Source organism: Pogona vitticeps, chromosome 5 (genome assembly GCF_051106095.1).
Source record: "Pogona vitticeps strain Pit_001003342236 chromosome 5, PviZW2.1, whole genome shotgun sequence".
Taxonomy (NCBI): Eukaryota; Metazoa; Chordata; class Lepidosauria; order Squamata; family Agamidae; genus Pogona; species Pogona vitticeps.
Window position 1 is genome coordinate 174825339 of NC_135787.1, and position 26695 is coordinate 174852033.

Consider the following 26695-nt stretch of genomic DNA (forward strand, 5'->3'; position numbering starts at 1 on the left):
GCTTGCATCATTAAAAAGACAATATGTAGAAGCTTAAAAAAAAAACCAGGAGGTGTGCAAATGTTAAAAAGGAAATTAAACAAGTACGGTATTGCATTAAAAACAGTAATAAAATCAATACTGAATACTAGCAGTAATAAAATCAACAGGAATAGATCCAGGGAAACAACGAATTGTATGTGCAACACTATTGCCCTTAAAAGCCCACTCTTGGGAGTTAAGAGGTCTTTCCAGCCGGAACAAATATTTGGGTTTAGCCCAGAGGGATCCATTTCTGGGATTTCTCTGTAAGCCTTTGCGTTACACTGACCACTTGGGGATAGGTGTTACTACTGAAATAAGAGAAGTTTGCCTCCCGAGTAGATGTAAAGGAATTTCTTTAAAGTACTGTATAGTTTTCCCCTTTCCAAGAAGGAGCATCAAGGAGATGTCCTTTGATCCTTATAACAACCCTATGAGATAGAGTGGGTGTGAAAACAGTGACTAGTACAAAGTGAATTCTGAAGTCCCAGGGACGATTTGAACCTTCTGGTACATTTTAGTGGGGGTGGTGCAGAAGCCTCTGTACTGCAAAGTCAGAAGACCAGCAGTCGTAAGATCGAATCCACGTGACGAAGTGAGCTCCCGTCGCTTGTCCCAGCTCCTCCCAACCTAGCAGTTCGAAAGCATGCTTAAAAAAGGCGAGTAAATGAATAGTTACCACCTCGGTGGGAAGGTAATGGCGTTCCATGTCTAGTCACGCTGGCCACATGATCACGGAAACTGTCTACAGACAAACGCTGGTTCTACGGCTTGGAGACAGGGATGAGCACCGCGCCCTAGAGTCGGACACGACTGGACTGAATGTCAAGGAGAACCCTTACCATTGGATTTTGGGGTGCAGGTAGTTATCTGTAAGATCCCTTGGGCAATGCAGGGGCTTCTGAGTCAACTTGAACAACTGCCCTGTAAATCCCAGCTGTGTTAAGTAGTACTTAGTAAAGGTAAAGGTTCCCCTTGACATTTAGTCCAGTCGTGTCCGACTCTAGGGGGCGGTGCTCATCCCGTTTTTCAAGCCGTAGAGCAACCGCTTGTCCAAAGACAGTTTCCGTTGTCACGTGGCCAGCGTGACTAGGGAATGCCGTTTTACCTTCCCACCGAGGTGGTACCTATTTCTCTACTCGCATTTTTACATGTTTTTGAACTGTTAGGTTGGGAGGAGCTGGGACAAGCGATGGGAGCTCATTCCGTTGCGTGGATTTGAACTGATCTTTCAACTTTGCAGCCCAGAGGCTTCTGCGGTTTAACCTGCAGTGCCACCACATCCCCTTAAAGTAGTACCTAGCCAAAAGTAAATGTATATCACATATATAGCAGCATAATCTCTGTGTCATGTATACTCAGCACTTGGGTTTACCACCAAAATGAAACTCACTACGCTCAACAGGTTTCAGGCTTAGGACTGCAAGGTTGTTCAATTTGATCTCTCACTATCAAACTCCCCACATGACACCTTTCCCCACAAGAAAAATTCTACTACAAAATATTTTCCCCTTATTTGCACCCTCTATTGCTGGTAGCTTTTCCATGGGATTCTATAGTTCTTATCTACTATAGTAGAGTAAATATAGCTGTAGCTATGTGCCTTAAAGTTGGAACTGCCTTATCCTGATAATAGGGCTTTGAAGGTAAATGAGATATTTAAGGAGGGGATTTACCAGTTCTGCAAGGGACGTGGTGGCGCTACGGGTTAAACCGCAGAAGCCTCTGCGCTGCAAGGTCAGAAAACCAGCCGTCGCAAGATTGAATCCATGCGATGGAGTGAGCTCCCGTCGTTTGTCCCAGCTCCTGCCAACCTAGCAGTTTGAAAGTATGCAAATGTGAGTCGATGAATAGGGACCACCTTGGTGGGAAGGTAACAGCGTTCTGTGTCTAGTCGCGTTCGCCACGTGACCACGGAAACTGTCTTTGGACAAACGCTGGCTCTACGGCTTGGAAACGGGGATGAGCACCATCCCTTAGAGTTGGACACAACTGGACTAAATGTCAAGGGGAACCTTTACCTTTACCAATTCCACATCCCCAGTGAATTTCTATGGCTAAGTGGGGATTTGAACCCAATCCTTCCACGTTCTAGACTGTCACTATACCCACTACACCACCCACTGGATATTCCATAGTAGAGAACCTGTACAGCAACGATTCATTTGTGGACTTGCATTGGTTCAGAAACTAAGTTCATTGTTCTTCTTGCATCATCAAATCTGGGTACATGTCAAATATTGAGCCCCCATTAACATTTCTGCATACCTCCTCTGTAATAAATTCCATATAAAATGTTCTCCCCACCCCACCTCCAAAGGAGGAAGTCTCTTGTAGCAAAAACAACACAAGAATCTGTCTGGAGGAGATGATCAGTCTCCTCTGATTTGGAGTTCCTAGTTTCATGGATGAGCAATCGCCTAAGTGTCCTGTCCTCAACAGTCCTGTTCGTCCCTTCTAAACTCAACCCTATGGTTTCCTTTAGAGAGTCAGTCCATCTTGTTTGGTCTTCCTCTTTTCCTGCTGCCTCCCACCTTTCCCAGCATTATTGTCTTTTCCAGAGAATCCTGCCTTGTCATGAGGTGCCCAAAATAGGACAGCCTCAAGCTTCAACATTTTTGGCTCCAGAGATACTGTAGTTTAAGCTTGATTGATCCGGAACCCACTTATTTTTCTGGCCAGTCTAAGGTATCAGCAAAGCTCTCCTCCAGCAATGCATTTCAAACATAATTAACATAATATCACACATATATTACATATACACATACATGTTTTGTAAGCCGCCTAGAGTGGTCTCAATCAGACCAGATAGGCGGGATATAAATAAATAAATAAATAAATAAATAAATAAATAAATAAATAAATAAATAAATAAATAAATAAATAAATAAATAAATATCTTCCATTGCTAACACTTCAGAGGGCAACTGACAGTATGTGACTGACCTCCTCTCGGCCAGGATGTTTATTCTAAAACCCACCCTTTAAAAGGGCCTGATTGATGTTAATGCAGTTGCAATTTTCTGGTTTCTGGTTTCATTCTGTCCTGCCCCTACGACTGGAAGCAGTGAGCACATAAGCCTGTGGTTTGACTCCTGCATTCTGTGATCTGAAGAAGTGAGTTAAGTCTGCAAAACCTTGTGCCAAATCAAGTGGGATTGTCTTAAAGGTGCAGTGAGATGCTTGGCTGGATATATTTTTTTAAAAATTCCACTACATATTTTCCAAAGTATTACATATGCTAATTTTTGCCCTCCTGCAAATCTTCCCGCTTTCCCATTGCATAAGCCACCCGCCCCGTGGCCTATTTTGGGTCAAATGAGATGCATTCCAATAAAAATCCTGCAACCTCCTCCCCTCATTCTAGTAAGTCCTTGCAGAATGGATCATGGTAAAAGCTGGGACTATGGAGGAAGTAGCTCTTCTTAAGTGCTTTTACAAAACCTCCTTTCCAGCAGGCAATTAAGGTTCCTAACTTCACAGCAGTGGTAATAACAGGAAGAAGAGAGCAGGAAATGGTCAGGGGTAATTTCAAACAGAAGATACTGTGCATTTTTTTTATTGTTTCTCTTTAATAAGAGTGCAGCCACGGTTGAATGATTATACATTGTGTGGGGCACTTAATAAGGGATCTCACCCCCCCCTTTTCCCCCCACACAGAATGGGTTTTGGTGGAAAATGTTTGCTAGCTGGCTGAGAGCCTTTGCACCTGCACAGAGTAGAGGGTCCTTCTTTCTGTGGTCTGGAGATCTGGATAAATGGGGTTATTATGCAGAACCTTCCTCGGACTAGCCGGCGTGTGTGCGGACTGACTTCAACCCTTGTGTGAGACCAGCTGTAGGCTGAATGCTTTTTTCCTAATGAACGCAAAACCTGGGTACAGGCTCATTCTATTTGTATTTGCTTGGAACGAAATCCCACTGGGTTTTAGTGGGAGTTTCCCTCCAAGGAACTGACATAAAATATCAAGCTTAATATTATCTGTTTGTTCCTGAGGAATCTCCTAAGGCTGTGCCTCTCTCGGTGTGAAAAAGGGATTTTCTTTTCCAATACAAGGTTTTCTGTTATGACTCCGTTGTAGTCTTTTCTCGTTACTGTTACCAATGGTGGCAATTCTAGCAATGGAGAGTATTAACTATATTAAGTCTCAACTAGGCAGACCCACTTCATCAAAGGGCTTTCCATATGCATTGACTTATTCTTCAGTAATTGCTTCTGTGGGTCTGTTTTCACTGGGACTAGTAATAGGGAGCAGGTTTGGTATAATTTCTAGTGCAGGGCTGGACAACATGCGGCCTTTGGGCAATGTGTGGCCCCCAGAGGCCCAAATGCAGGTCCCATTATGGGGCTCAAAAAGGGTTCATGTCCTAAAGGGAGCATGGGAGCACGTTTGTTACAGTGGACCCTCTACTTACGGAATTAATCCGTATTGGAACGGTGGCTGCAAGTCAAAAAGTCTGTAGGTTGAATCTCCATTGACCTACAATGCATTGAAAACCAATTAATCCTATAACTGGCAGTTTTTATTCTATTTTTGTTCCATTTTTGTTTTGTTCTGGTCTGTAAGTCGATTCTCCGGCTGCAAGTCGAATCTAAATTTTGCGGCCAGAGAAGTCTGTAACTCGAAAAGTCTGTAAGTCGAGCCGTCTGTAAGTCGAGGGTCCACTGTATATTTTGAGAGGCCTCCATCGTGCCTTCTCCCCACACCTCCATTTTTCAAATTGGTCACTAGAGGGTACAAATACTTATCCCATTAAGAAGAAGAAAAAATAGATTGTACAGTCTGTGTTCGGAGTTTGGGTTTTAGGGGCAAGTATGTACCACCAAGATTTCTGGTGTTGCCACCCTTGTTCTGGAGGCATGGTTGAGATGGAAACTGGCACCTCTTGTCTCTATACATGTTAGGCTTTCTCTCTTTTCACAGCTACTATGGATGAATGGAATGACAGTAACAATTTCATCCAGAGGTTGGATTTTTCCAGCTGTGGTGAAGACCCGGAGCTGGAAGAGGACCATTGCATCGAGGAGGAAGAGCCGAGACATATCACCCCACCAAAAAACTGGGAGTCCCAGAACTGGAGAGTGAATTGTCCTGTTCCAGTTACCCCACAAAGGCAACCAGAGGGTCTCTCGGCAGCTGTTTCAACCTCTTGGCCAAGTCCAACGAGGAAAGGCAAGGAATCTCAAAGAAAGAAAGCGTCTCCTTTGAAGGATTATCCGGGGACCCCCCTGCATTATGTCACTTGGCAAAAGCTGCAACTCTGTGACACTCCAAACACCCCAAAGGTAAGGTGACAGGAACAAAAATAAGGGGCTGAATCCATCTAAGCCCTACCCTGAGTAGACCCAATGAAATCCATGGGATCTAAATGAGTTGAGACCAAGAAGTCTCATTGATTTCATTAGATCAATTCAAAGTAAGACTAAGACTTGGATTTCGTCCAGTGTATTTGTTTTCTGTTTTTTTTTTTTCCTATGAAAAGTACCCTCAAGCTTGAAATTCAGTGTTGCCAATTATGTGTAGGCTTCATACTGTGCTAAACTTGATCAGAGCTTGGAAAAGTTACTTTTTTGCACTACAAGTCTTAGAATTCCCCCACAAAGCATGAATAGTGGGGTAGCTGCCCTTGACAGCAGATTCAGATGTCATGAAAGGGCAGCTGATTATTAATTACAGTGGACCCTCGACTTACAGACGGCTCGACTTACAGACTTTTCAAGTTACAGACTTCTCTGGCCCCAAAATTTAGATTCGACTTGCAGCCGGAGAATCGACTTACAGACCAGAAAAAAACCAAAATGGAACAAAAATGGAACAAAAACGGCCTGTTACGGGATTAATCGGTTTTCAATGCACTGTAGGTCAATGGAGACTCGACCTGCAGACTTTTCGACCTGCAGCCACCGTTCCAATACGGATTAATTCCGTAAGTAGAGGGTCCACTGTATTGTGTTTGCTGCTTTTCCTGCTGTTGTACTTCTTTTGTCAGTGATGGGGAGACGCGATGATGGGATTTTGGCCTTTCATGCCAAAATAGCTAAGATGCCTATGAGTATTGTGTATCTTTATTTAAGGTGCATGGGGACATTTCCTCCTCTGTCTCAGTCAGCAAAATGTCTTGGGACAGCTCTGAGTTAAAGTGAGTCTCGGAGGCTGCACCCGGGCTTCATGCTCCCAAAGGAGCTGCACAATGCCTTCAAATGAAGCTGCCCCATTGAATACCTTCACCATTCCACTTGGGAGGCCTGTACATCTTCCTACACCGATATACGGGCAATGAATTTATCCTGAAGGAAACAGGGTGCTCAGATTTAGCTTGCACTGAAGTGTGGAGTGAAGTATCTCTCCATGCTCCCACCTTAACAGAAGTCTCAGCACTGACCACCAGCAATGGGGGGGGGGGGGGAATCTGCCCAGAACCAGTTGAAAATTCAGTGGGCAGTGATGTAGAAAGAAAGACAGAGCTACTGCTGTGGTTCTCTTGAAAGTCAGAAGTTGCCCAACAGCCACTCAGACAATTTATTCACTTACCTACGAGTGTCTACGACTGAATGGCAGCAGCTCTCATAGCCCTAGATGGAGTTATCAAGTATTAAACTTTGGACCTTGGTATTCAGAGTACATCTTTGCACTTCTTTGATAGGAACCCTTCTCCCCCCCACAAAAAAACTAGAGGTTGCACTGTATGAGAGGGTCCTTGATGAACACAGTAGGACCACCGTATCCACAGGATCAGTATCCGTGGTTTCACTTATCCACAATCTGAAAAGATTAAAAGAAAAAAAATCCACCACCCCCTATTTTGACATGTATTACCAGAACTTCAGAGGGAGTTGGAAACAGTGGTACAAATACAGTACAGTACATGTTAATGATGAATACTTGCCATACAAACTGCACCAGAGCACAGAGTGCTGTCCTCTGAAGATGCTGGCCACAGAGACTGGCGAAACGTTAGGAAGAACAATCTTCAGAACATGGCCAAAAAGCCCGAAAAACCCACAACAACCAATACATACTGTGTTTCCCCGAAAATAAGACAGGGTCTTATATTAATTTTTGCTCCAAAAAACACGTTAGGGCTTATTTTCAGGGGATGTTTTATTTTACAATCATGTAATCTTCTGGTTACTGCACAAAGGTGGAGGGCAGGGTTGCACTTAACCAGGGCTTATTTTGGTGGGTAGGGGCTTATATTACAAGCATCCTGAAAAATTAGACTAGGGCTTATTTTCAGGTTAGGTCTTATTTTCTGGGAAACAGGGTAGCATGGTCTCTGACAGCCTCTAGTGGCCAGTTCTGGTAATGTATGTAGAAAAAAAGTCTGTTTTCAGTTATCATGCTCTCTATATAGTGTTCACTATTATCTGTGGTTTTCAGTATTCACGGGGGGCTTGGAACCAATCTCAGCAGATATGGGTTTCCTACTGTATTGGGAAAAGAAGGAGGGAACAAAACTGAATCAGGGTATTCTGTACTTGCAAGGAATACCTTTCTATTATTCTGAATTATAGAAAGCGTTTTGCACTTATGCAAAAAGTGAGGAAGAGAAATATACCACTAATGTGTCTTGGCTAACAATAGCACTTGGGCCCCCTAGGTTAGTGGCACTGTATTTCCTAAAACACTAGCAGAAAGCATATGACTCTTTGCTGTAACAAGGCCCATTGTAAGCCTGTTAGCACCTTGTTCCTGCAGTTTGTACTGGAGTTGAACTCAATATGTTTTATATTCAGATTACAGTGAGGGACTTATTTGATTCTTGGGCAGGATGACCTTGTCAGGGCAAGCATCTGCCTCTGGTGACAAAGTGCTGGGAGGTGGGAAGATGTTGGAGGACAAAAATGTCTGTGGCACATGGTCTACCTCATCCCTTCTCCAACCTGCTGTCACAAGATTCATCTTGTCAACAGCTCTCGCCTTGTCAAGAAACAAAATGTCTGGAATCGGCACTGCACCTTCTGCCTCCTTCCTCTTACCATCGCCCAGGTCCTTAGAGTTGTCCAAGGACAGAACTCTTCCACGCTCTACATCAGTGGTTCCAAATCTTGGGTCTCCAGATGTTCTTGGACTAAAACTCCCCAAACCCTTCAATATTGGCTGTGCAGGCCAGAATTTCTGGAAGTTGTAGTCCAAAAACAGCTGGGGACCCAAGACTGGGAACCACTGCTCTAGATAACAAGGTTGAGTGTGAGATGTTGAGTGTAGGTTGCTACCATACCACCTCACTCTTGTATACATGCTATGGAATGGCAGATGAGTTTCTGACTGTCAAAAGAATATACTGAATTTCTCTGTTGAGCATACAGTACGATGTGTGTTTTTTCCTAGCCAGCAATACCCCTCCGTATTGCAAAAGCAGCTTCTCTTCAAAGCAGCTTCTGTCATTTCCTTGTCCCAGGCTCAGATATGAAATCTCTGTGGGCTATAAAGACACAATCCTGATTGATTCTTTAATTGTGTTTTGCTTTCTTGAAATTTGAAATGGGGCAGTTTAGAAAATCCCCTTCATCTTCCTGCTTGTTAAGATGGTTGGCTGAGAACTCCACTGACATCTGCGGCTCAGTGCCAGCTTTGCTGCCAAAAATATCCCACCCCAATTGTTGTAGCACTGCTAAAAGAAGCAGCTTTCTTTCCTTTCTGTTTCTTAAGTCTCAGAGATCCTCGCTGACAGAAAATCGAGGCTGACGACTGACTCTTGATATCCCAGCTGCAGTTCATACAGATTTGTCCACAGTGTGACAGAGACAATGGCTTGTTTATAAGGCAGACGTTTTTACGTACAGAAAGGTCCAAGGTTCAATCCTTAACCACATGGAGTACTCAGGGCTTCCACCAGTCATTACAAAAAAAGATTAAAAAGAAAATCTGTATTAAATATTGAAATACAATTAAACATGTAATTGTTCTCATTGTCCACTAACTTAAGATAGTTTGAGCAACTCCCAAAATAGGGTAGCTTTTCTCCGCAGATTATACCATTCATTGTTGTTGTTTAGTCATTTAGTCGTGCCCGACTCTTCGTGACCCCATGGACCAGATAATGCCAGGCGCTCCTGTCTTCCACTGCCTCTGGCTTTCTCCATAATCCAATACATGTTAGCAATTTGGTCTCTAGTACCTCTGCCCCTTCGAAATCCAGCTTGTACTTCTGGGAGTTCTCGGTCCACATACCGTTGAAGCCTACCTTGGAGGATTTTGAGCATATCCTTGCTAGCACGTGAAATGAGTGCCATTGTACGGTAGTTGGAGCATTCATGACTCCTGAGTTCTCTAGCCCAGCTTTGCTTCTGTACATGGAATGCAGGGCAGGGAGTTGCCCGTTCTTGTCCTTTGCCCCAGTCAGCGAAATAGCTTGAGCTGGTCCTGTTGTAAATATTCCTGCCTGAGACAGTGGAGAGCAACTGCTTGGTGAGATGGACACAGAGCCCACCACAATAGAAAGCAGTTCTCCGTAACTACTACTTATGCCTTTTCTCTTCTTCTACATCCGAGGCTGGACAAGCTGTTTCCATCTAAGCCTGAGCTCAGATGGACAACAGCTCCCAGTATGCAAACCGGTTGTGACAGCCACTGGATTCTTGGAGCATCAGTCCAAAAAAATTTATTTTTCTCTCTCTGATTAGGGCTGTGAACTTTGAATGTGGGTTAAGAAATTTGGCAAAGCAAGTTAGAGTTGACAAAGCCTAGCTGGGATAGAATACCTTTCACTTTCCAGATGTTTTAGACTCATTTCCCGAAATACCTGAACAATTTGCTTACACTGGATGAAGATTTTAGGAGCTGAATTCCATAGTGTCTAGAGTGCTAGATGTTCCCCACTCACAACATTAGACTCCTGTGTGTTTACAAATTCATTCCCCGCATAGAAAACTGGGACTCATTGTACTATTCAGCTCTATGAAAGACTGGTACCCAAATGTGGGCAGTAGCTCATCAAGTAGAGTCTAGTGGTCTAAATTGTTGTTGAGTAGACACAGTAAGCAGCACCAAGTGGGAAGGCATTGACTGGACTGCTTGTGTTGTTTGGAAGTTCCATGTTTAAAAACTCAGTTGCTTGGAGACTAGCACAGTAGGAAGATGGTTTCCAGAAGCTGGGGGTCATCCCTTGCTTGATTTTTGGTTTTATCCAAAGAACAGCCTTGTGGCGCAGTGTACTGCAGCCAAAACTGTGCTCACAACCCGGGGTTCAATCCCAGGGAGCCAGCTCAAGGCTGACTCAGTCTTCCGAGGTCGGTAAAATGAGGACCCAGCTCACTGGGGATGGGAGCAATGTGGAGCCTGCATAATTAACTTGTAAACTGCCCAGAGAGTCCTTGAAGCGCTATAGGGTGATATATAAGCAGCACACTTTGCTTTGCTTTATCCCCTGCTTATCAGCTTTCCAGGTACAGCTGGCTCACCAACACTGTTCCCTTTGGAAAGTGAACACTAGCCAGAATCCTAATCATTTACTTATGCAGACATGAGTCCAATGGCGTCAAACAGTGGCGAATTGCTGCCAGTTGAGAATCCAGTGCTTGCATTTCTTATTCTGTGCCAGTTTGAGTGGCTGAAACATGACAAACAGTATAATTGCTGACTTCTGACTAGAGGAAATTCACTGCCAAGATTTATGTCGTTCGACTCAACACTGGTGTAGTAACAGGATTCTGGCCCCCAGGTTGGATGGCCTTTGGTCAAGCATGCATTCTTTTTTCTGTAATTCAGTTGTGCTTTGAATGCATAACCATATTATGCAGTACAGCTTGTGAAGTATCATTGAAGTTTGGAATAAAAAATACAACTTATAGCTGCATCAGCTGTTTGACACAAAAGCCACATAATGCTACAAACCAGTAGCGGACATCTCTTGTTTTCCTCTTCCCTCCCTATCCCTTTTTTGTTTTGTGTCATGTCTTTAAACCATAAACTTCAAGCCAGGAACGGTGTCATTTTAGTTTTCTGCCTGTTACTGTAAGAGCGTATTTATTTATTTATTTATTTATTTATTTATTGGACTTATATACCGCCCCATAGCGCTACAAGCACTCTCCGGGCGGTTTACAATTTTTTAATTATACAGGCTACACATTGCCGCCCCAGCAAGCTGGGTACTCATTTTACCGACCTCGGAAGGATGGAAGGCTGAGTCAACCTTGAGCCGGCTACCTAGGATTTGAACCCCAGGTCCTGAGCACAGTTTTAGCTGCAGTACAGCGTTTTAACCACTGCGCCACGAGGCTTGTGGAGAACCACTTACTGTGGTTCAGGTCTTTTTCTTTGGATGTAGAATGCTTGTATAATGCTGATGGTCTAGAAAGCACTCTGAATAGATATCATTTTGGTTTGGTTTGCTGTAGAGTCTCTTGAGTAAGACAACCTTTCCTTCACCTGTGGGAAAATACCCTCCGAAAGGGATGAGAAATCTGCGCTTCACTTCTTGCACCGATCTTGAAGATCCCGTTGCAGCTCCTTTGGTCAACATTAACCCGTTTACACCCGAGTCCTATCGGCAGATGGTTTTCCATCCCAGCGGCAAGAGGAAAGTGAGAGGGGAGCTGTGAGTGTTTTGCTTCTCACAATAAGATACCTTATTAATGGGTTACTCACTGAATTCATCCGGTCGCTTTCAAAATCTATGTTCCATGGTATTTAAGATTTTGTGGTGAGTGTTGGGCTTATGATGCTCATTGCAAAGGGCACACCTAGACAGCAGCTTCTCACAAAAAGGTGGTAAAATGTTGTCCCTCCAAAAGCACATTGCTTGAAAGCAAAGTGTGTCTGCAAAGTAATTCATTCATTTCCCATGTAATGTCTTTTTTTTCATTTAATTAATTAATTAATTAATTTTGCATCACTTGCGGACCACATTTCCCCCAGTGAGGGGACTCAAGGCAGCTCACAATGTTAAAACAAATAATAATATTTATTTAATATTTAACATAGATGCACCATATTTCACAAGAGGTTCCAGGCTGATTTGTAAATGACTCCTGCGCTTATCTCTCAGTGACCATTCGCAGAACAATAAACAGGAGAAATAACCGCCTGCTGCTCTAAAACCTGTGATTAGCTGGCAGAGGTGAAACATTTACACAAGTTAAAGCAGTGACATTGAGAGATAGCATTGGTTGTATTGGTTGCAGCATTGGAGTTCAACTTCGGAGGTCCAGGGGAGTCCCTGGGGATGATAGGTGACTTATTCTCCCTAAGTCTGACCTACCCCATAATGTTGTTACAGAGATAAGATGCAGGAAGAATGGAATATATGTTACCCTGAGCTCACTGGAGGAAAAAGATAATGTAAAAATAACAGAGAAAAATATATAGTGGTGTATTCAGTATGCCAGCTCTCCATGGATTGGAGTCTTCAATGAGCCTACCAACCGCTTGCATTGTTGACGTACGATGAATATTGCACTCGTACATGAGCTGGGATGCCAAAGGCCAGCCAGGAAGCTGGTTTACTTTCTTCTTCAGAGTACAAGAGGGTTTTTTTTTTCATTTTAAAAACACAGAAAGAAAAGGCGAAGTTTGAATTGATCTCTGGGAGTCTGTTGAGGTTGGATGATTGCCTTCTCTCAGGCTAGCTCTGGAGTCTTGGATTTCACGAGTCAGGGCCTGGATTTTCCATGATTAAAATGTCACATTGCTAGTCCCAGTGTCTCCAGGTATCAAGGACTGGTGCATTAATGCGGGCCTTAAAATTAATCCTAATCTAAAATATGAATCTCCCAAGCTAAAGGCTGTAGCCTTTGTGGTCTTAGAGTGAATTTTTCAGTGGTCTCTGTACACTTCCACACAGACGTGCCTGTATAAATACTTTATAAAGCTTGAGTAGTTCCTGAAGCTCATGTTTAAATATTTAAATGGTGAAACGAAAGGCTTATTGACTCTTATGTTTGCACTAGGATGCCACATGTGACTGAATTTATTGTTGTAGGGATGATTCCAGCCAAAAAGGGGGTTCGATGGAGCTGGGGTTGCCAGCCAAGGTAAGTAGAGCACAGGTAGATCAATGCCATTTGATTCTTTGTTTGAAGGAGAAAGCAACGACTGGCTTGTGGCAACAATCAAAAGCACTCTTGGTGCAACACGAGTCCCCTTAAAGTCAGATAATTATTCCGTGAGTCCCCTTAAAGTCAGATAATTATTCCGTGATTCTATTTTTTTTTCTTTAATGTTAGCATTTCAAAGAAAATTGTAATTATATTTTCACAAAGCCATGTGTGGTGGTTGGAGGATCGAAGCGCAACGAGAAATACAGTAGTAACAACTAGCAAAACGAAAACATAAGTGCAATTCAGATCGACTTTCAATTGCAAAAGGATGACCCTTTGTTTGCTTCATCTGATCCCTGCCTGAAATCTAAAGGTATAAGAGAGAGGCTGAAAAAAATGAGTAGAAAAGGAACAAAGCAGAAAGGTGCGGCTCTCTCTCTCTCTCTTTCTCCAGGGCTAAGCAACAAACTATTGTAACATAAACAGTAGGATAGGATGAGGCATAAAGCTAGCCATTGGGCCATTGATATACCTATTCATGATGCTGGGTAAATTTGACCTTTACCAGTTCTGACATGGAACAGATGAATGTGTTAATTGCAATTCAGCCATCCACTGCCTTCCTCACTTCGTAAATGCTCTGGCACAGTTCGTGTCCAAAACAGCCCCAGTAGGTGTAGGTGTTTAGGTGTGTGTTTTGACAGGAAGTACATTTAGAAATATGTATGGTGACATAAGATGAGGGTCTAGCAAGCTGGAGAGAAAGCTAATTTATTGGAAGCCTTTAATTTGAAAGTATCCATAACCAGTACTGTCCTGTTGGGGAGATACAGAATTCAAGGCCAGTCATTCAAACAATTCCCTTCTCCACCAGATTGTCCTCAGTTTTGCACAGGTGCATGACCAGTGGCTCAAAGACCAGTCTACTGGAAGAGGGAAACCACTGCATGGCTGCCCTGACACATGCAATTATTCGCAACGAATTTTGGATGAAACGGTGGAATATGTGGGAAGCCAAATATTCATTCAGCAGTTGTACAGCCCTGTGTAGGATGGGTTAACCTCTTATGTTTGTTCTTGTATGTGTAGATTTGCCTTAAGTGTTTTAATCTTATAATTATTAAAATGACTGTATTGGTGACCAGGGGGGAAAATGAAGCATTCAGAAAGACTCTGATTGTGTGTCCGTGGTGGAGAAAACAGAGAATCTTACATTGTGTTAGATAAATATTTTCTGCTGTCTGTCCTTGTGTTCTGATGTGCAAATCCCTTTTCAGCTACTCTCCCCCTGCATGGAGTCACTGTGCACAATTAGTAGTGTTTACTAGATGGATTTCTGTATTTCCAATAGGAATTTTTAAGAGATAAAGCAACATTGCCCTCTTCTGGTGAATAAAAACAGGCTGATACGTACTTAAGGGTGCTTTTGTCTCTGTTACTATTTCCCCCCTTTAGAATAAAGCATGAATTGTGGCAGAAATTAGACAGCTCTCCTCAACTTGATGCCCTTCAGCCCTGTTGGACTACAAATTCTATTTTCCCCAACCAGTGTGGCCCTTGAGTAGGCCAGCAGGGGATATTCCAACCCATCTGGAAGGCACAAGCTTGAAGAAAGCTGGAAAAGGGCTTTGTTGAAGTCACACACAGACATCTGCAATTTGCCTCTTCTTATTTGTGGGATTGTTTCTGCATAAAAATGGAACCTCTGAGATTTCTGAAAAGATATAGCCAGATGGAGGTGGTCTTCTATTATAAGGCAAAGGGATGATGATGTAAAAAATTGGAACCACACAAGGCAAACTGACTTACAACATCACTCTATCTGTTCTTCACAAGATGAATAACCTTGAAAGCAGGAAAACAGTCGGGAACTTTTCCACTGAACCAGATCGTGATGTTGAGTTTGTGCATGCCTATGTGTGTATTTCTGTACACCAAACACAGCTGCAATGGAACGATCTGTGTCTCACAGGATTTTTACAAGTTGTGCATGAAGTTTGGTGAACACAAATTGGTCCTTAATGTAAGCAGTTTTTTTCCTCACTCGATCCTAGAGATTTCTCTTGCGAGAGAACAACATGGTCTCCCGCTACATGAAGGAGTTCCTGGAGTTGGAGAAAATTGGTGTGGGGGAATTTGGATCCGTCTACAAATGCATCAAAAGGCTGGATGGGTGCGTCTATGCTATCAAGCGTTCCAAGAGGCCTCTAGCTGGGTCCTCAGATGAGTAAGTGGAACACCCAGTTCGTGCACTTATGCACCAATATCTTCATCTTCTAAACATGTTTCCATCTCAATGTGTAGGTTAATATTTTAGCCAGGTACCGAAATGGGTAATGGTAAAAGAAGCTGTCTGGATAGTTCAGTGAGCCAGGTATCTGATTATGAAGTCAGAGGTTGGGAGCTCGATTCCCCACTGTGCCTCCTGCCAGTAGAGCCCGCCTGTGTGGCCTTGGGCAAGCTGCACAGTCCCAGGGTGACCCTAGAAGGAGGGAATGGTAAACTACTTCTGAGTAATCTCTACCTAGAAATTCCTGAAAAAGGGTTGCTGTAAGTCAGAATTGACTTGATGGCACCCTATTATTATCACCAAAGGTAAGAGACAGAAAAGAGCGTGTTCTTCATTTTACCGCATGTAATACCCAGAGTTATCTGATAGGGACAAATAAAAGGCCAGTGTGATGTGGCACAGTGGATAGAGTTGTGGACTATGACTCTGGAGACCCAAATTCAAATTCCTATTCCACCACAGAAACTCACTGTAGTAGTTGGCAATGATGAACCAGTTTTTCCCCTGTGGCCAGCTCTTCTTAGCATTGTTATTGTTTAGTTGTTTAGTCATGTCCAACTCTTCGTGACCCCACGGACCAGAGCATGCCAGGCCCTCCTGTCTTCCACTGCCTCCCCAAGTTTGGTCAAATTCATGTAGTTAGCTTCAATGACACTGTCCAACCATCTCGCCCTCTGTCGTTCCCTTCTCCTCTTGTCTTCACACTTTCCCAGCATCAGGGTCTTTTCCAGGGAGTCTTCTCTTCTCCTGAGATGGCCAAAGCCTCAGCTTCAGGATCTGTCCTTCCAGTGAGCACTTCTTAGCATTATTGGTCTTGAAATGTGCAATATATCCAATAGCCTGGGTTGTGGGGGACAATAACATAATTGTTACTGATTTCATTTTAAAATTAACTAACTATAAGTTATTACATTACTTGTAACTAGTTTTTTCTAATAATAAAGGCGACATGACCAGAAATTTTAAGGGAATCTCCATCGGCAGTACATCTGGCTGCAATAATTCCTTCCTATCAAAATCTACAATCCCAAATAATATAGTTTAAATAGTGAGTCCTTTCTCTTTTTCTTTTTTGCCTTTATAGGCAAATGGCTTTGCGAGAAGTTTATGCCCATGCAGTGCTTGGCCATCATCCCCACGTGGTGCGCTACTACTCTGCTTGGGCAGAAGATGATCACATGATCATTCAGAATGAACACTGCAATGGTAAGAAGAATAGATTTTTTTTTCTCAGTTTCAAAGCAAGTGAAACATAAAATCCATGGGCACTTAATGCATATGTTTATGTAAGTAGTTTGTTGTGTGCAATGAATGTCTATTGAGTGTGAAAGTGGAAAACAGCAGGATAACAAGGCTCTCAATAATCTTCCACCCTTATGACCTGTCATAAGGAAAAGAAACCAAACATGGGATGAAACCCAGATGCTGGTCCATCTACAACAGGTGCAGGCAAAATATGCTGTTAACCAACAGGTCAAGTTTTAGGTAATTTGCAATGTATCAGCAAGAGTTTCCAACTAACAGTAGCATAACCCCCTTTTGCTTCAAAGTTAGACAGCTGAAAACATGCCCATTTGGGGGGAAATAGAAATACATGGGTCTGTGAAAGAAATTTGCAGGCAAATTCTGTCTCTGAAAAAAAATTCTGGACAAGGACTATCTCTACCCTCTTTCAGCCCATATTTTGCACCTGCCTTCAATGTACATTTAATTCGGGAACCTGGAACTGCTGCTCCACAGAATATGTTTTTGAGCCATACTGCAGGAATGCTTTCAGAGAAGCCTTTCCGTTAGCGAGTCCTTCCCTGTCCCACCCCTCTGCTGCCCTTTAGCTTATGGCAGGTGGCACAGTAAGGTCACCAATGAAATGGTGAGAAGCATAATCTTTGTGGTACATGAGCTGGCTTGGATTTTCCACATGAGCTGGCTTGGATTTTCCACAGGTGGGAGCCTTCAGGATGTGCTTTTGGAGAACTCAAAGACAGGGGATTATTTCAAAGAATCTGAACTGAAGGAGATCTTGCTCCAGGTTTCCATGGGGCTGAAATACATTCATGCTTCTGGCCTGGTTCATATGGACATAAAACCCAGTAAGTCTATCTATTGTGTACTGCTTTGGGCTCTAACTATTTGTGGATAGTGCACATGGCTCGTATAACAGATTAAGGACACATGCATTGAGCACGCTTAATCCTCTGCGCTCTTCTTGTACTACTTAATTGGGAATAGAAGTCATTCTGGCATAAAGTTCAGGAAGATTCTTGCTCAGTCTAGATTAATGTTGCACGATTCTACTATTATTATTATTATTATTATTATTATTATTATTATTATTATTGTTGTTGTTGTTGTTGTTGTTGTTGTTGTTGTTGTTGTTGTTGTTGTTTTTATTTATTTATTTATTTATTTATTTATTTATTTATTTATTTATTTATTTATTTATTTATTTAAACTATTTGCATGTTGCCTTTCTCCGGAAGGATCCAGGGTGACTTTACAGCATTTAAAAGGAACAAAGTTAAAAGCCAAATAATAAATAATTACAATATTTAAAAAGCCGTAAACAACTGTCATATTGAAACTCATAATAAGAAGATTAAAAACACAGGTTAAACACAGAATAAAATGTTCCCTTTTTAAAAAATCCCCTTTTCAATATTATTGAAATATTATTGGGTTATTTGCACAACATATAAAGAACTGAAGCAAGTTCTGTGAGGAAAAGATTGGAGAAACTGGATATAACTTTGGCCTGGAGAAAGAAAACGAAAGGGTACATGAGAGGGCTGAAGGGTTGTTAATCAGAGCAAAGCAGAGATGTGCTCTCCTCCCCTCAGAGTGGGCTATGTTTTATGGGCTTAGGTTACAAGAGGATAGGGTTTTTTTTTTAACATTAGAAGAAACTTCATGAATAGATCCAATGATCTAAAGCAGTGGTTCTTAACCTTTGTTACTCTGATGTTTTTGAACTGCAACTCCCAGAAACCCCAGCCAGCACAGTTGGTGGTGAAGGCTTCTGGGAGTTGCAGTCCAAAACTCCTGAGTAACCCAAGGTTAAGAACCAGTGATCTAAAGCAGTGGTTCCCAACCTTAGGTAACCCGAGTGTTCTTGGACTGCAACTTCCAGAAGCCTTCACCGCTAGCTATGCTGTCTGGGGTTTCTGGGAGTTGCAGTCCAATAACATCTCAGTTACTGAAGGTTGGGAATCATTGATCTAGAGTCATGGTGGGCTTTGCTTTGTTGAGTATTTTCAGACAGAGTCTGGGCAATCATCTGTTGCCAATATTCTAACTCCAAATTTCTCGCATCAACTTTGTAGATCAACTACGAAGTCCCCATCTTGTTTTGTTATTGTATGAAATCTAATAATAGAGAGTCTACAGCATTATCTGTGATCACCAGAAAACTGACTGATGTGATTCTTGGGAGATGATGGGTACAGCCAGAGGATCAGCCAGAGCCCAGCAGAAGGCAAAGTTACCTCACATGTGATGGGAACTCCCACAGTTCCCCATTTTTATCCACAGAATGCAACCTCTGGTGATGCTTGTAAAATGCAAACTGCAATGGCTATTGATAGTATAATTTATCTACATGGACATTGCAAGTGTCTGTGTGTCCTTTTAAGGAGAAAGGTGGAGCAAAATATTTTAAATAAATATAATTTTTGTTTTTCCCTAATTATAGGCAATATCTTTATATGCCACAAGCTGATTGGACCTACTGGTCAGGAGGAGAGTGACAGTGAAGATGATGGATTTGCCTCTTCTAGTGTGGTGTATAAAATTGGTGTGTAGCTTAATCATGTCCTCATCTTCAAACAGCGTGGTGTAAAACACTTTCCCAGCTGGGTCCTGAGCGTCATATGCTGATCTCTCTCCTTTTATGTAGGAGTAAATGCCTCCAAGGTCTTGGTGGTGATGGTTACACAGGGAGTGGGGATCAGATTTATTAAACAGGTGAGGGTGCAGGGTGATAGTTCTAATTCAATGCAGAAAGAGGACAGAATCACTGCAAGAACAACGGTCAATTCCTGTTCACTGCACAGAATCAGGAAAGTGACTGCAGGTCGCTAAGATAAGTTCACATAGAGAGCAATGTGGAGGATACAGTGTTTAGCTAAGTCTTAGGAGATCTGGGTTCAAACCCCCACTCAGTATGGAAATTCACTGCAGAGTGGCAATGGTAATCCACTCCATGAACATGTCACAAACCATGAAAATGCTATGAGAAAAAATATGTCACAAGCAACTTAACAGTGCATAATAGTTCACATAGTGCAACTCATATTTCCATGAAAGAGATGCTTGCCATTCCCCCAGGAGATGTATCATTGTGGAACTCAGAGACCAGAATCTCATTACTACATCTGCTGACACAACTCCATTAACATAAAGTTCACTGTTGAATTGAACCTTCTGTTCAACAGAAGATTCCAGCCATTGGATTCCTGTAGCCAGCATGCTGGGGTTCTTCGGCAGATGAGTTCCGAATGTAGGAAGGGGTCTTTGAAGTTAGGACATTTTGAAAATCACTGGTCTGTATATAATGTGTTGTATAGCTCACCATTTTCTCTCTGTTAGGGGACCTTGGGCACGTAACATCCATAACCAATCCACAAGTGGAGGAGGGTGACTGCCGCTTCTTGGCCAATGAAGTCTTGCAAGAGGTAAGATTGTAAGTGTCCTGCTGGATTAGATCAAGGTCTATGTGGTTCAGTATTACGTTTCTCTCTAGGAAACCCATAAACAGAACACAAGTACAGCAGCACCCTCCTTCCTATATAGTTTCCATTAGTTTTAGAGGCATACTGCCTGTGGTACTGGTGGTCATATATAGCTGTTTGGCTAGTAGCCAGTTTAAGATCTGGCTCTTTAGGCAGGCTTTCCCTCCTGTCATCACTTGATTATTTTTATCTTTTCCCCATCTTGAATGATATTCTATTGTTGTTCTCTATTTTATTATATCACATTTATGCCATTTTTTATTGTTAAGCCACCCCAAGTAGACTTGAGTCTAAATGGGCGGGGTATAAATTAAATTAAATTAAATTAGATTAGATTAGATTAGATTAGATTAGATTAGATTAGATTAGATTAGATTAGATTAGATAGATAGATAGATAGATAGATAGATAGATAGATAGATAGATAGATAGATAGATAGATAGATAGATAGATAGATAGATAGATAGATAGATAGATAGATAGATAGATAGATAAAAATAGCCATTGGTAGTCTTATCCTCCATTATAAAATGGTGGGTTTGCTTTGGGACTTGCTTGGAGGACTTTGGCTAATCAAGAACATATGTTGGCACTTCCTGAAAATGCTCTTTTTTTCATTTACTTTGAGTCACCTGCATCATTGGTGCTTCGAAGCTCTGCTAATAAGCAGCAGCAGATAAAATGTAGCTCTTCTTATTAGGCGCCTGTGAGGGTTCATGGTTCGGGGCTTCCCGCTCTTCCCAAGAAGGAGTCGACACTGCTTTTTCTGCTGTTAACTTTTCTTTATTAACTGGAATAAAAGGAACTTCACTCTTCACTGGCGCTTCTGGTTTGTTCTCTTGCCCTGCAACAGGCTCGGGCAAGGGTATCCATGTGGTTTCAAAAACAGATTTAACAGGTTCAGAGTCCCAAGGTCCAACAGGGACCTCCCCCAACAACTTGTCCTTCGCTTCCCGGTCAGACGGGCTCAACAATGGGAGGGTTTCTTCATCTCCCATCCACCCCCACGAGAGGTCTCCTTCTCTTGGCGAGGCACTCCAGGGACCAGGTAGCAGCCCATCTTCCTCAGCTCTTCTATATGCCATGCCTGCCTGGCCGCCTTCTCCCTTTCACTCGCCTCCTTCGCTTCGGCCAGCTTCTTACGGCAGAGCTTGGCCTCCGTCTCCCCCCAGTAAGAAGGTTTTTGCATCAGACCCCTCTTACGTCTCCTTTCGGCCTCCTCCCGTGGCACACGCACCTGCTCCCAACGCTTGGTCCATGGATCCTCTATCCAGACCATCTCCCAACCACCCGGGATATCATCCCGCTTCACCGTTATATATCCCAGCCCTCCTTCTTCCCTGTTTAACCCCTCCTCCTTTCTTCCCTCCAATTCTTCCTTATACGGACCGGGTGCCATTAACCCCTTAAGTGCTTCCTCCAAGTCACTGGTATCCACCGCACATGACACCTTCCCTTCCGGAGGTGCTCCTCCTGACTCCTGCGCGACGGCCCCTTGTTCTGTCTTACTACCAGGGGAGGCGGGAGGGCTAGTCTGGGTCAGCTTGGAAGTCTTTAAGAGAGTCGGCTCTACTAGAAAGACCCGGAGCTTCTGGTCTTTCCCTTCACAGCGCCCATTCCTGTCACCTCTGCCAATTGGCCATGCCAGTGGACACTGATGGGTCCTGGAGTCAGCAACATGAAAAAGGCCAAAGGCTCCTGATCCCTAAACTTTACAGGCACTGAGGCTCTGATCCAGCTAGAGGCAAATGCATAAATAACACATGGTTTGTTATTTATTTCAAAGTTGGTGAACAAGATTAAGTTTGAAGAAGACATTTCTTCTCTTAAATCTCAGTCTTTTTAATGTTCGGCATCAAATAACCCTTCTAAGTACTTGTACAAAGTGAAAATGTCTGTTCTGATGATGTTTACTCAGAGTAGAGGCTTACTAAATGTTGGCTGAAATCCTATAGCTTAGCATAGTTAAGCCACAACTAGAGTATGCCTAGTGAATCAGCAGCAGAACTCATGGAGGGGCTGACTCATAACATCCACACTGGTTCAATGAGCCTACGGTAGTTGCAATTTACTAGGCTAAGCAACAGGATTCTGGCCATTACAGTTTAAGCAGACATAATCCTCATTGGATGGTGTATGTGGGGGGGGGTGTCAAAAATGTACTGAGGATTTGTATATTCTAAATCTGCATTTTTTAATTATGGATACACGAGGCCCAAATAAAAGCCCTATTTAAGAGCTTCATACAAGGGTTACACTCAGGAGCAGACTATTTCTACCCTTTCTGTCCTAACCCTTTCTGCTGGAAGGCTATATCTCTGTGCAACTGGAGACCCTGATTCTGCAGGTTTTCTGAGCATGTGGGGAGCCCCTGCTTGCTTCTTCTAGTTTAAGATTCAACACAGGACACCTGCAACATTGGAAAGGAGGGTAAGCTTGATGGGTTAAGCTCCTATATGATGAATGCTTCCAGATCATCCTTCCCTTCCTGGTGCCATGTAGATGCCTTGGAGTGAAACTCCAATCTTTACAAGCCAGCATGTTTTAAGCTTAACATGACCTGATTTGAGTGCTTTCCTGCTGTGGTTATGTTTTTAAATCTCTTGTTTTTCATCTTCTTTAATTGCCTTCACAGCAATACTGCTATCTGCCCAAGGCAGACATTTTTGCCCTTGCTTTAACAATCGCTCAAGCAGCAGGCTGTGGACCATTGCCAGCCAACGATACTATGTGGCACCACATCCGCAAGGGCAACCTGCCGTCAATCCCTCAGCAGCTGTCACATAGTTTTATACAACTGCTCAAGGTGAGCTTCCTTGTAAGGAGTTGTAAGGATAGCATTGGTTGTTTCATCAGTAATATGGAACTATCTCCCTCTGTTCTTTGTTTTTCATTAAACCTCAGCTTATGATTCATCCTGACCCAGTGGCAAGGCCATCCGCTATGGCCCTCACCAAGCACCCTGTCCTCCGACCTTCTCTTGGGAAAGCTGCCCAGCTTCAGAAGCAACTCAATATGGAGAGGTTCAAAACTGCCATGCTTGAAAGGTAAAGACCCCCTCCCTAGGGTCTGTAAAGAAGCCTCATGGCCCTTTGCCTTTCTCCACACACACACACACAAATGAAAATAAAGAAGTGCATTGGGAATGGGTAGTGGCTCATTTGGTTGCCATTCTAGGCCATTATAACTGGCCCTCTTCTCTTAAAGACAGCCCAGAGGTTTGTGTATGCCTGGTAGCATTTTCTGCTAGTGGAATTTTATAGCTTTGTATTTAGCTTACATTGGTTGCTGTTGGAAAGGCTAAAATGGATGTGTTGGTCACTCTTAAGCATGGAAATGTTGGGTGTTTTTGTACTATAAATTCCATCATTGTCCATTCTGGGAGTTCCATCTGACATACAGACACCTAACTGTGGCTCACGTGGGACAAAGGCCTAAACTGGAAAGCTTTGTGGCCTAGCTAGGCCTAGTTTTGCCTAATTTCCTGTTCAGAAAGGAAGCTCCTAGAGTCCAAAAAATCTAGTCACGCTGTTTCCTTAGGAACCAGCAACACACCTTGTTACTTCCACCACAGTTGCAGGGCTAACTGTATGACAGGGACAGGCTTTCCTTCCACATATGCACTTGTATTCTGGTGTAAAAGGAGCCTTGTGGCACAATGGTTAAACTGCTGGATTGCAGCCCAAACTGTGCTCACGACCTGGGGTTCAATCCCAGGTAGCTGGCTCAAGGTTGACTCAGCATTCTATCCTTCCAAAGTCAGTATAATGAGTACCCAGCTCGCTGGAGGCGGGGGGGGGGAATGTGTAGCCTACATAATTAACTTATAAGCCACCCAGAGAGTGCTTCAAGTGCTATGGGATGATATATAAGCAGCATACGTTGTTTTGCTTTTTAAAAGACTGTCAAATTATGTGTGGTATCTGTATACATATTAAGATAAGAATGTGAAAAAAAATGTGTTTGCTCGAATCCCCCAGCCAACTGGCCATGCTAGCTGAGGAATTCTCATAGCTGCCATGAAACAGTAACTTTTCCAAGCTGTAGTGCTTATATTTACCTTGATCTATGACACCTTGCCATCATGGCCTTTGTTCAGAGCCTATTTGAAGATCCTCTGCCATCCATAACATGCTTCGTCTCAAGAAATATTTTCTGCATTTCTTCGTAGTTATTTAGGTAACTGTGTCTCTCTTTCTCAGGGAGCTGAGAGCAGCTCGCCTTGCCCAGACCTTTAAACAGGATCAATTTTTGGAATGTGTTCGACCTCAAGGATCTGGAACCCACTCAAAGCAAAAGAACAGCAAGAAACATCTGGTGGGTGGAAAAAGCACGCGGTCATTCAGCTTCACTTCCACTGGCTGTTGAGGACCAAGCTTTGCAGGTCTTTCGAATTACTGAAGCGTATAATGGAGCAAAGACCTTACAAATGGCTTTTACCTGTGTCATCATGAATAATGCAAATACATTGGTTGTGTTTAATATCAACTGGCACAATATCAATGTGTGTTCTATTACATTGCAGCATCTCTTTCCAAGTCTGCCTATCCTCCGGATTTGACATCTGTAACTGAGATTGTGGTGAGGCCATGAAAAGTGCAATCATAATGCAGAGGGGCCATGGCTGCCGCTTTAAAAATAATATTTTTAAAACATTAATTGGTGTATTTTCTCTCTTGGATTCCTGAAAGAGCATGTACCTTAATTTCCTTTCTCTAGCTTTTCTGTTAGCCTACCTATTTTTTTGTAAAAAAACTTCTGTGTTCATTATTTATTCAGGGGAAAAAGATCTGGAAATAATTGGTGGAAGAAGTATTTGATAGGCAGCAGCTGGAAAAAGGAAATTAAGCCATCAGACTCTTTAGGTAGGACTAAGTTTTGAGTCCTATCTAAAGGCCCAGGCAACATATCTGGAGCAAAGTATATTTTTATGTAACAGTCCTAATGAAGAAAATCTTGAAATTTAACTGAATAGCACTGTTGATAATGGATATAAAGGAAAAAAGTATGTTTTGGAAAGAGGTTGATTGTCCGATGCAACAGCAGGCAAGGTGTAGCCTGGCCTTGGGTGTATTTTTTGGTCTAGAATAAAGCCCCTGCTTTATTCTTAAGCAGATGGTGGATGACTCACATTATCTGACAGGTAAAGGCTCTTTCTGACCAGTAAATGCTCTTCTACTTATAAACATCTAGGGTGGGGACGGTTTTTTAAAGCACAGTGGAAGGGACGTAGAAATGCTTTTTTAGAATGCCATCATTTTCTGGGGATTACATTATGTAAAGTGTTCCTAATAAAATAAAGTAAACCTTTTGTCCCTGTCGTAGTGTTAATGACTGGTATAGTTCTGTGAACAAAACCCACCATTCCATCATCCATTTGCAAGACATGACCGTTGAGACAGTACCCTTGGATGGAAGATTTGATTCACCGTGTAAGCTCTCCCAACTTTACTGAATGTGGTTTTACTTCAAGCTGCTGGACAGCACTAACTTTTTAAGGTGTTTAGACTGTTTTCCCAGTTTTTTAAAAAACAACATGACACCTGTGTGAATAAAGCTTTTAATCTTCTTTATTTAAAAGTCTCTGTGTGGGAGAATTTCTTTTGAGATTGCACAAGGAAAGGATGATGACTTTATTTAGCCACATGCAGACATCATTTGGGACTGATTCAAGGATGCAAGTAAGTAACAGAGTTTCGCCCAGCCTGGTGCCCTCCAGATGTGCCAATCCAGAGCTTCTATCATCTTTATTTAGCAAGTGGATCTAACTTGCAAAGTTGCTCCCCGAAAGATGCTGCCCATTTCATATCTACTGAAGAGAAAAGGTTAGATGAAGAGGTAGGATTACAGTTCTGTCCTTCAAGATTACCCCACCACCATCAGTAGTGCTCTTGTCAGAGCCTTGGATCCCTTTTAACTCTACTATTTCTGTGACTCTCTTTGCCCCAAAGTCACACACGTTTTTGTATTGTTTCAATAATCTGTTTTAAAGGAACTGAGGTACCCCTTAATGACTTATCAGACAAAAACAAAACAAATACAAAATAATAAAGACAAAAATGTGCTACTTTAAAGACGAATGGTTATATTTTAATGTGAGCCGGTTTGGATCTCCCTAGGCAGAAAAAGGCGAGAGATTTCAGTCGGCCACGATCTGTGTAAATGGCCATTAGTACAGCAATCCTTTCTGGGCACAGCTACTGTATCCGCATGCAAACCTAGGCAGCTGCCTTGCTTTTTAAAACGATAAAGACCTTCCAGCGCTTGAAAAATTCTGGCATGGTTTTAGGAGAGGAAGAACTCCTGTTTCTACCGTTACACTTTTTGTTCTGCAGTGTAGACACAGAGGGAGTAAAATCGTGCATTTCCCTCCCTGCAATAACTAAAGGCCGCTCTCACTTCCTGTCCGGGGAGAGGTAATGAACGAGACAAACGTAGCTTTCTTAAATAGGAAAAGAGTTTGGCGTCTCTCTTTTACTTATAAGTCTATGGTCCGTGGAGGAGCCATACTGGGTTGATAAAAGGGCGCTACTGTACACCGTTTGAACGGAGGGCGGAAATAGTGAGCGGAAGGTTGTGTTTGCTCTCTGGTGTCGCTCTATCCCGCAGCAACTCTATGGTGAACCTTTCCTTCCCACCCTCTCCTAGGGTTAGAAATTTGAACGCGAGAGA

The 26695-nt window shown here is 42.7% G+C and overlaps 1 protein-coding gene across 6 annotated transcripts in view; it reads left to right on the forward strand.

The window, feature by feature from the left end:
- Nucleotides 1-26673, forward strand: part of WEE2 (WEE2 oocyte meiosis inhibiting kinase) — a 33117-nt gene extending 6444 nt beyond the window's left edge. The window contains exons 1-12 of one of the 6 annotated variants that reach the window (XM_072999944.2): nt 3389-3546; nt 4946-5307; nt 11365-11564; nt 12948-12999; nt 15060-15232; nt 16380-16501; nt 17239-17385; nt 18984-19085; nt 19880-19965; nt 22659-22829; nt 22928-23070; nt 24226-26673. In XM_072999944.2, the coding sequence (XP_072856045.2) occupies nt 3537-3546; nt 4946-5307; nt 11365-11564; nt 12948-12999; nt 15060-15232; nt 16380-16501; nt 17239-17385; nt 18984-19085; nt 19880-19965; nt 22659-22829; nt 22928-23070; nt 24226-24391 (1734 nt within the window). In that variant the 5' untranslated portion in view covers nt 3389-3536 and the 3' untranslated portion in view covers nt 24392-26673. Of the gene's footprint in view, nt 1-3388; nt 3547-3574; nt 3899-4945; nt 5308-11364; nt 11565-12947; nt 13000-15059; nt 15233-16379; nt 16502-17238; nt 17386-18983; nt 19086-19879; nt 19966-22658; nt 22830-22927; nt 23071-24225 lie in introns of those variants that run through there. The other 5 variants (XM_072999945.2, XM_078376251.1, XM_072999946.2 and 2 more) reach the window with 5 other exon arrangements.
- Nucleotides 26674-26695: the final 22 nt, after the last annotated feature.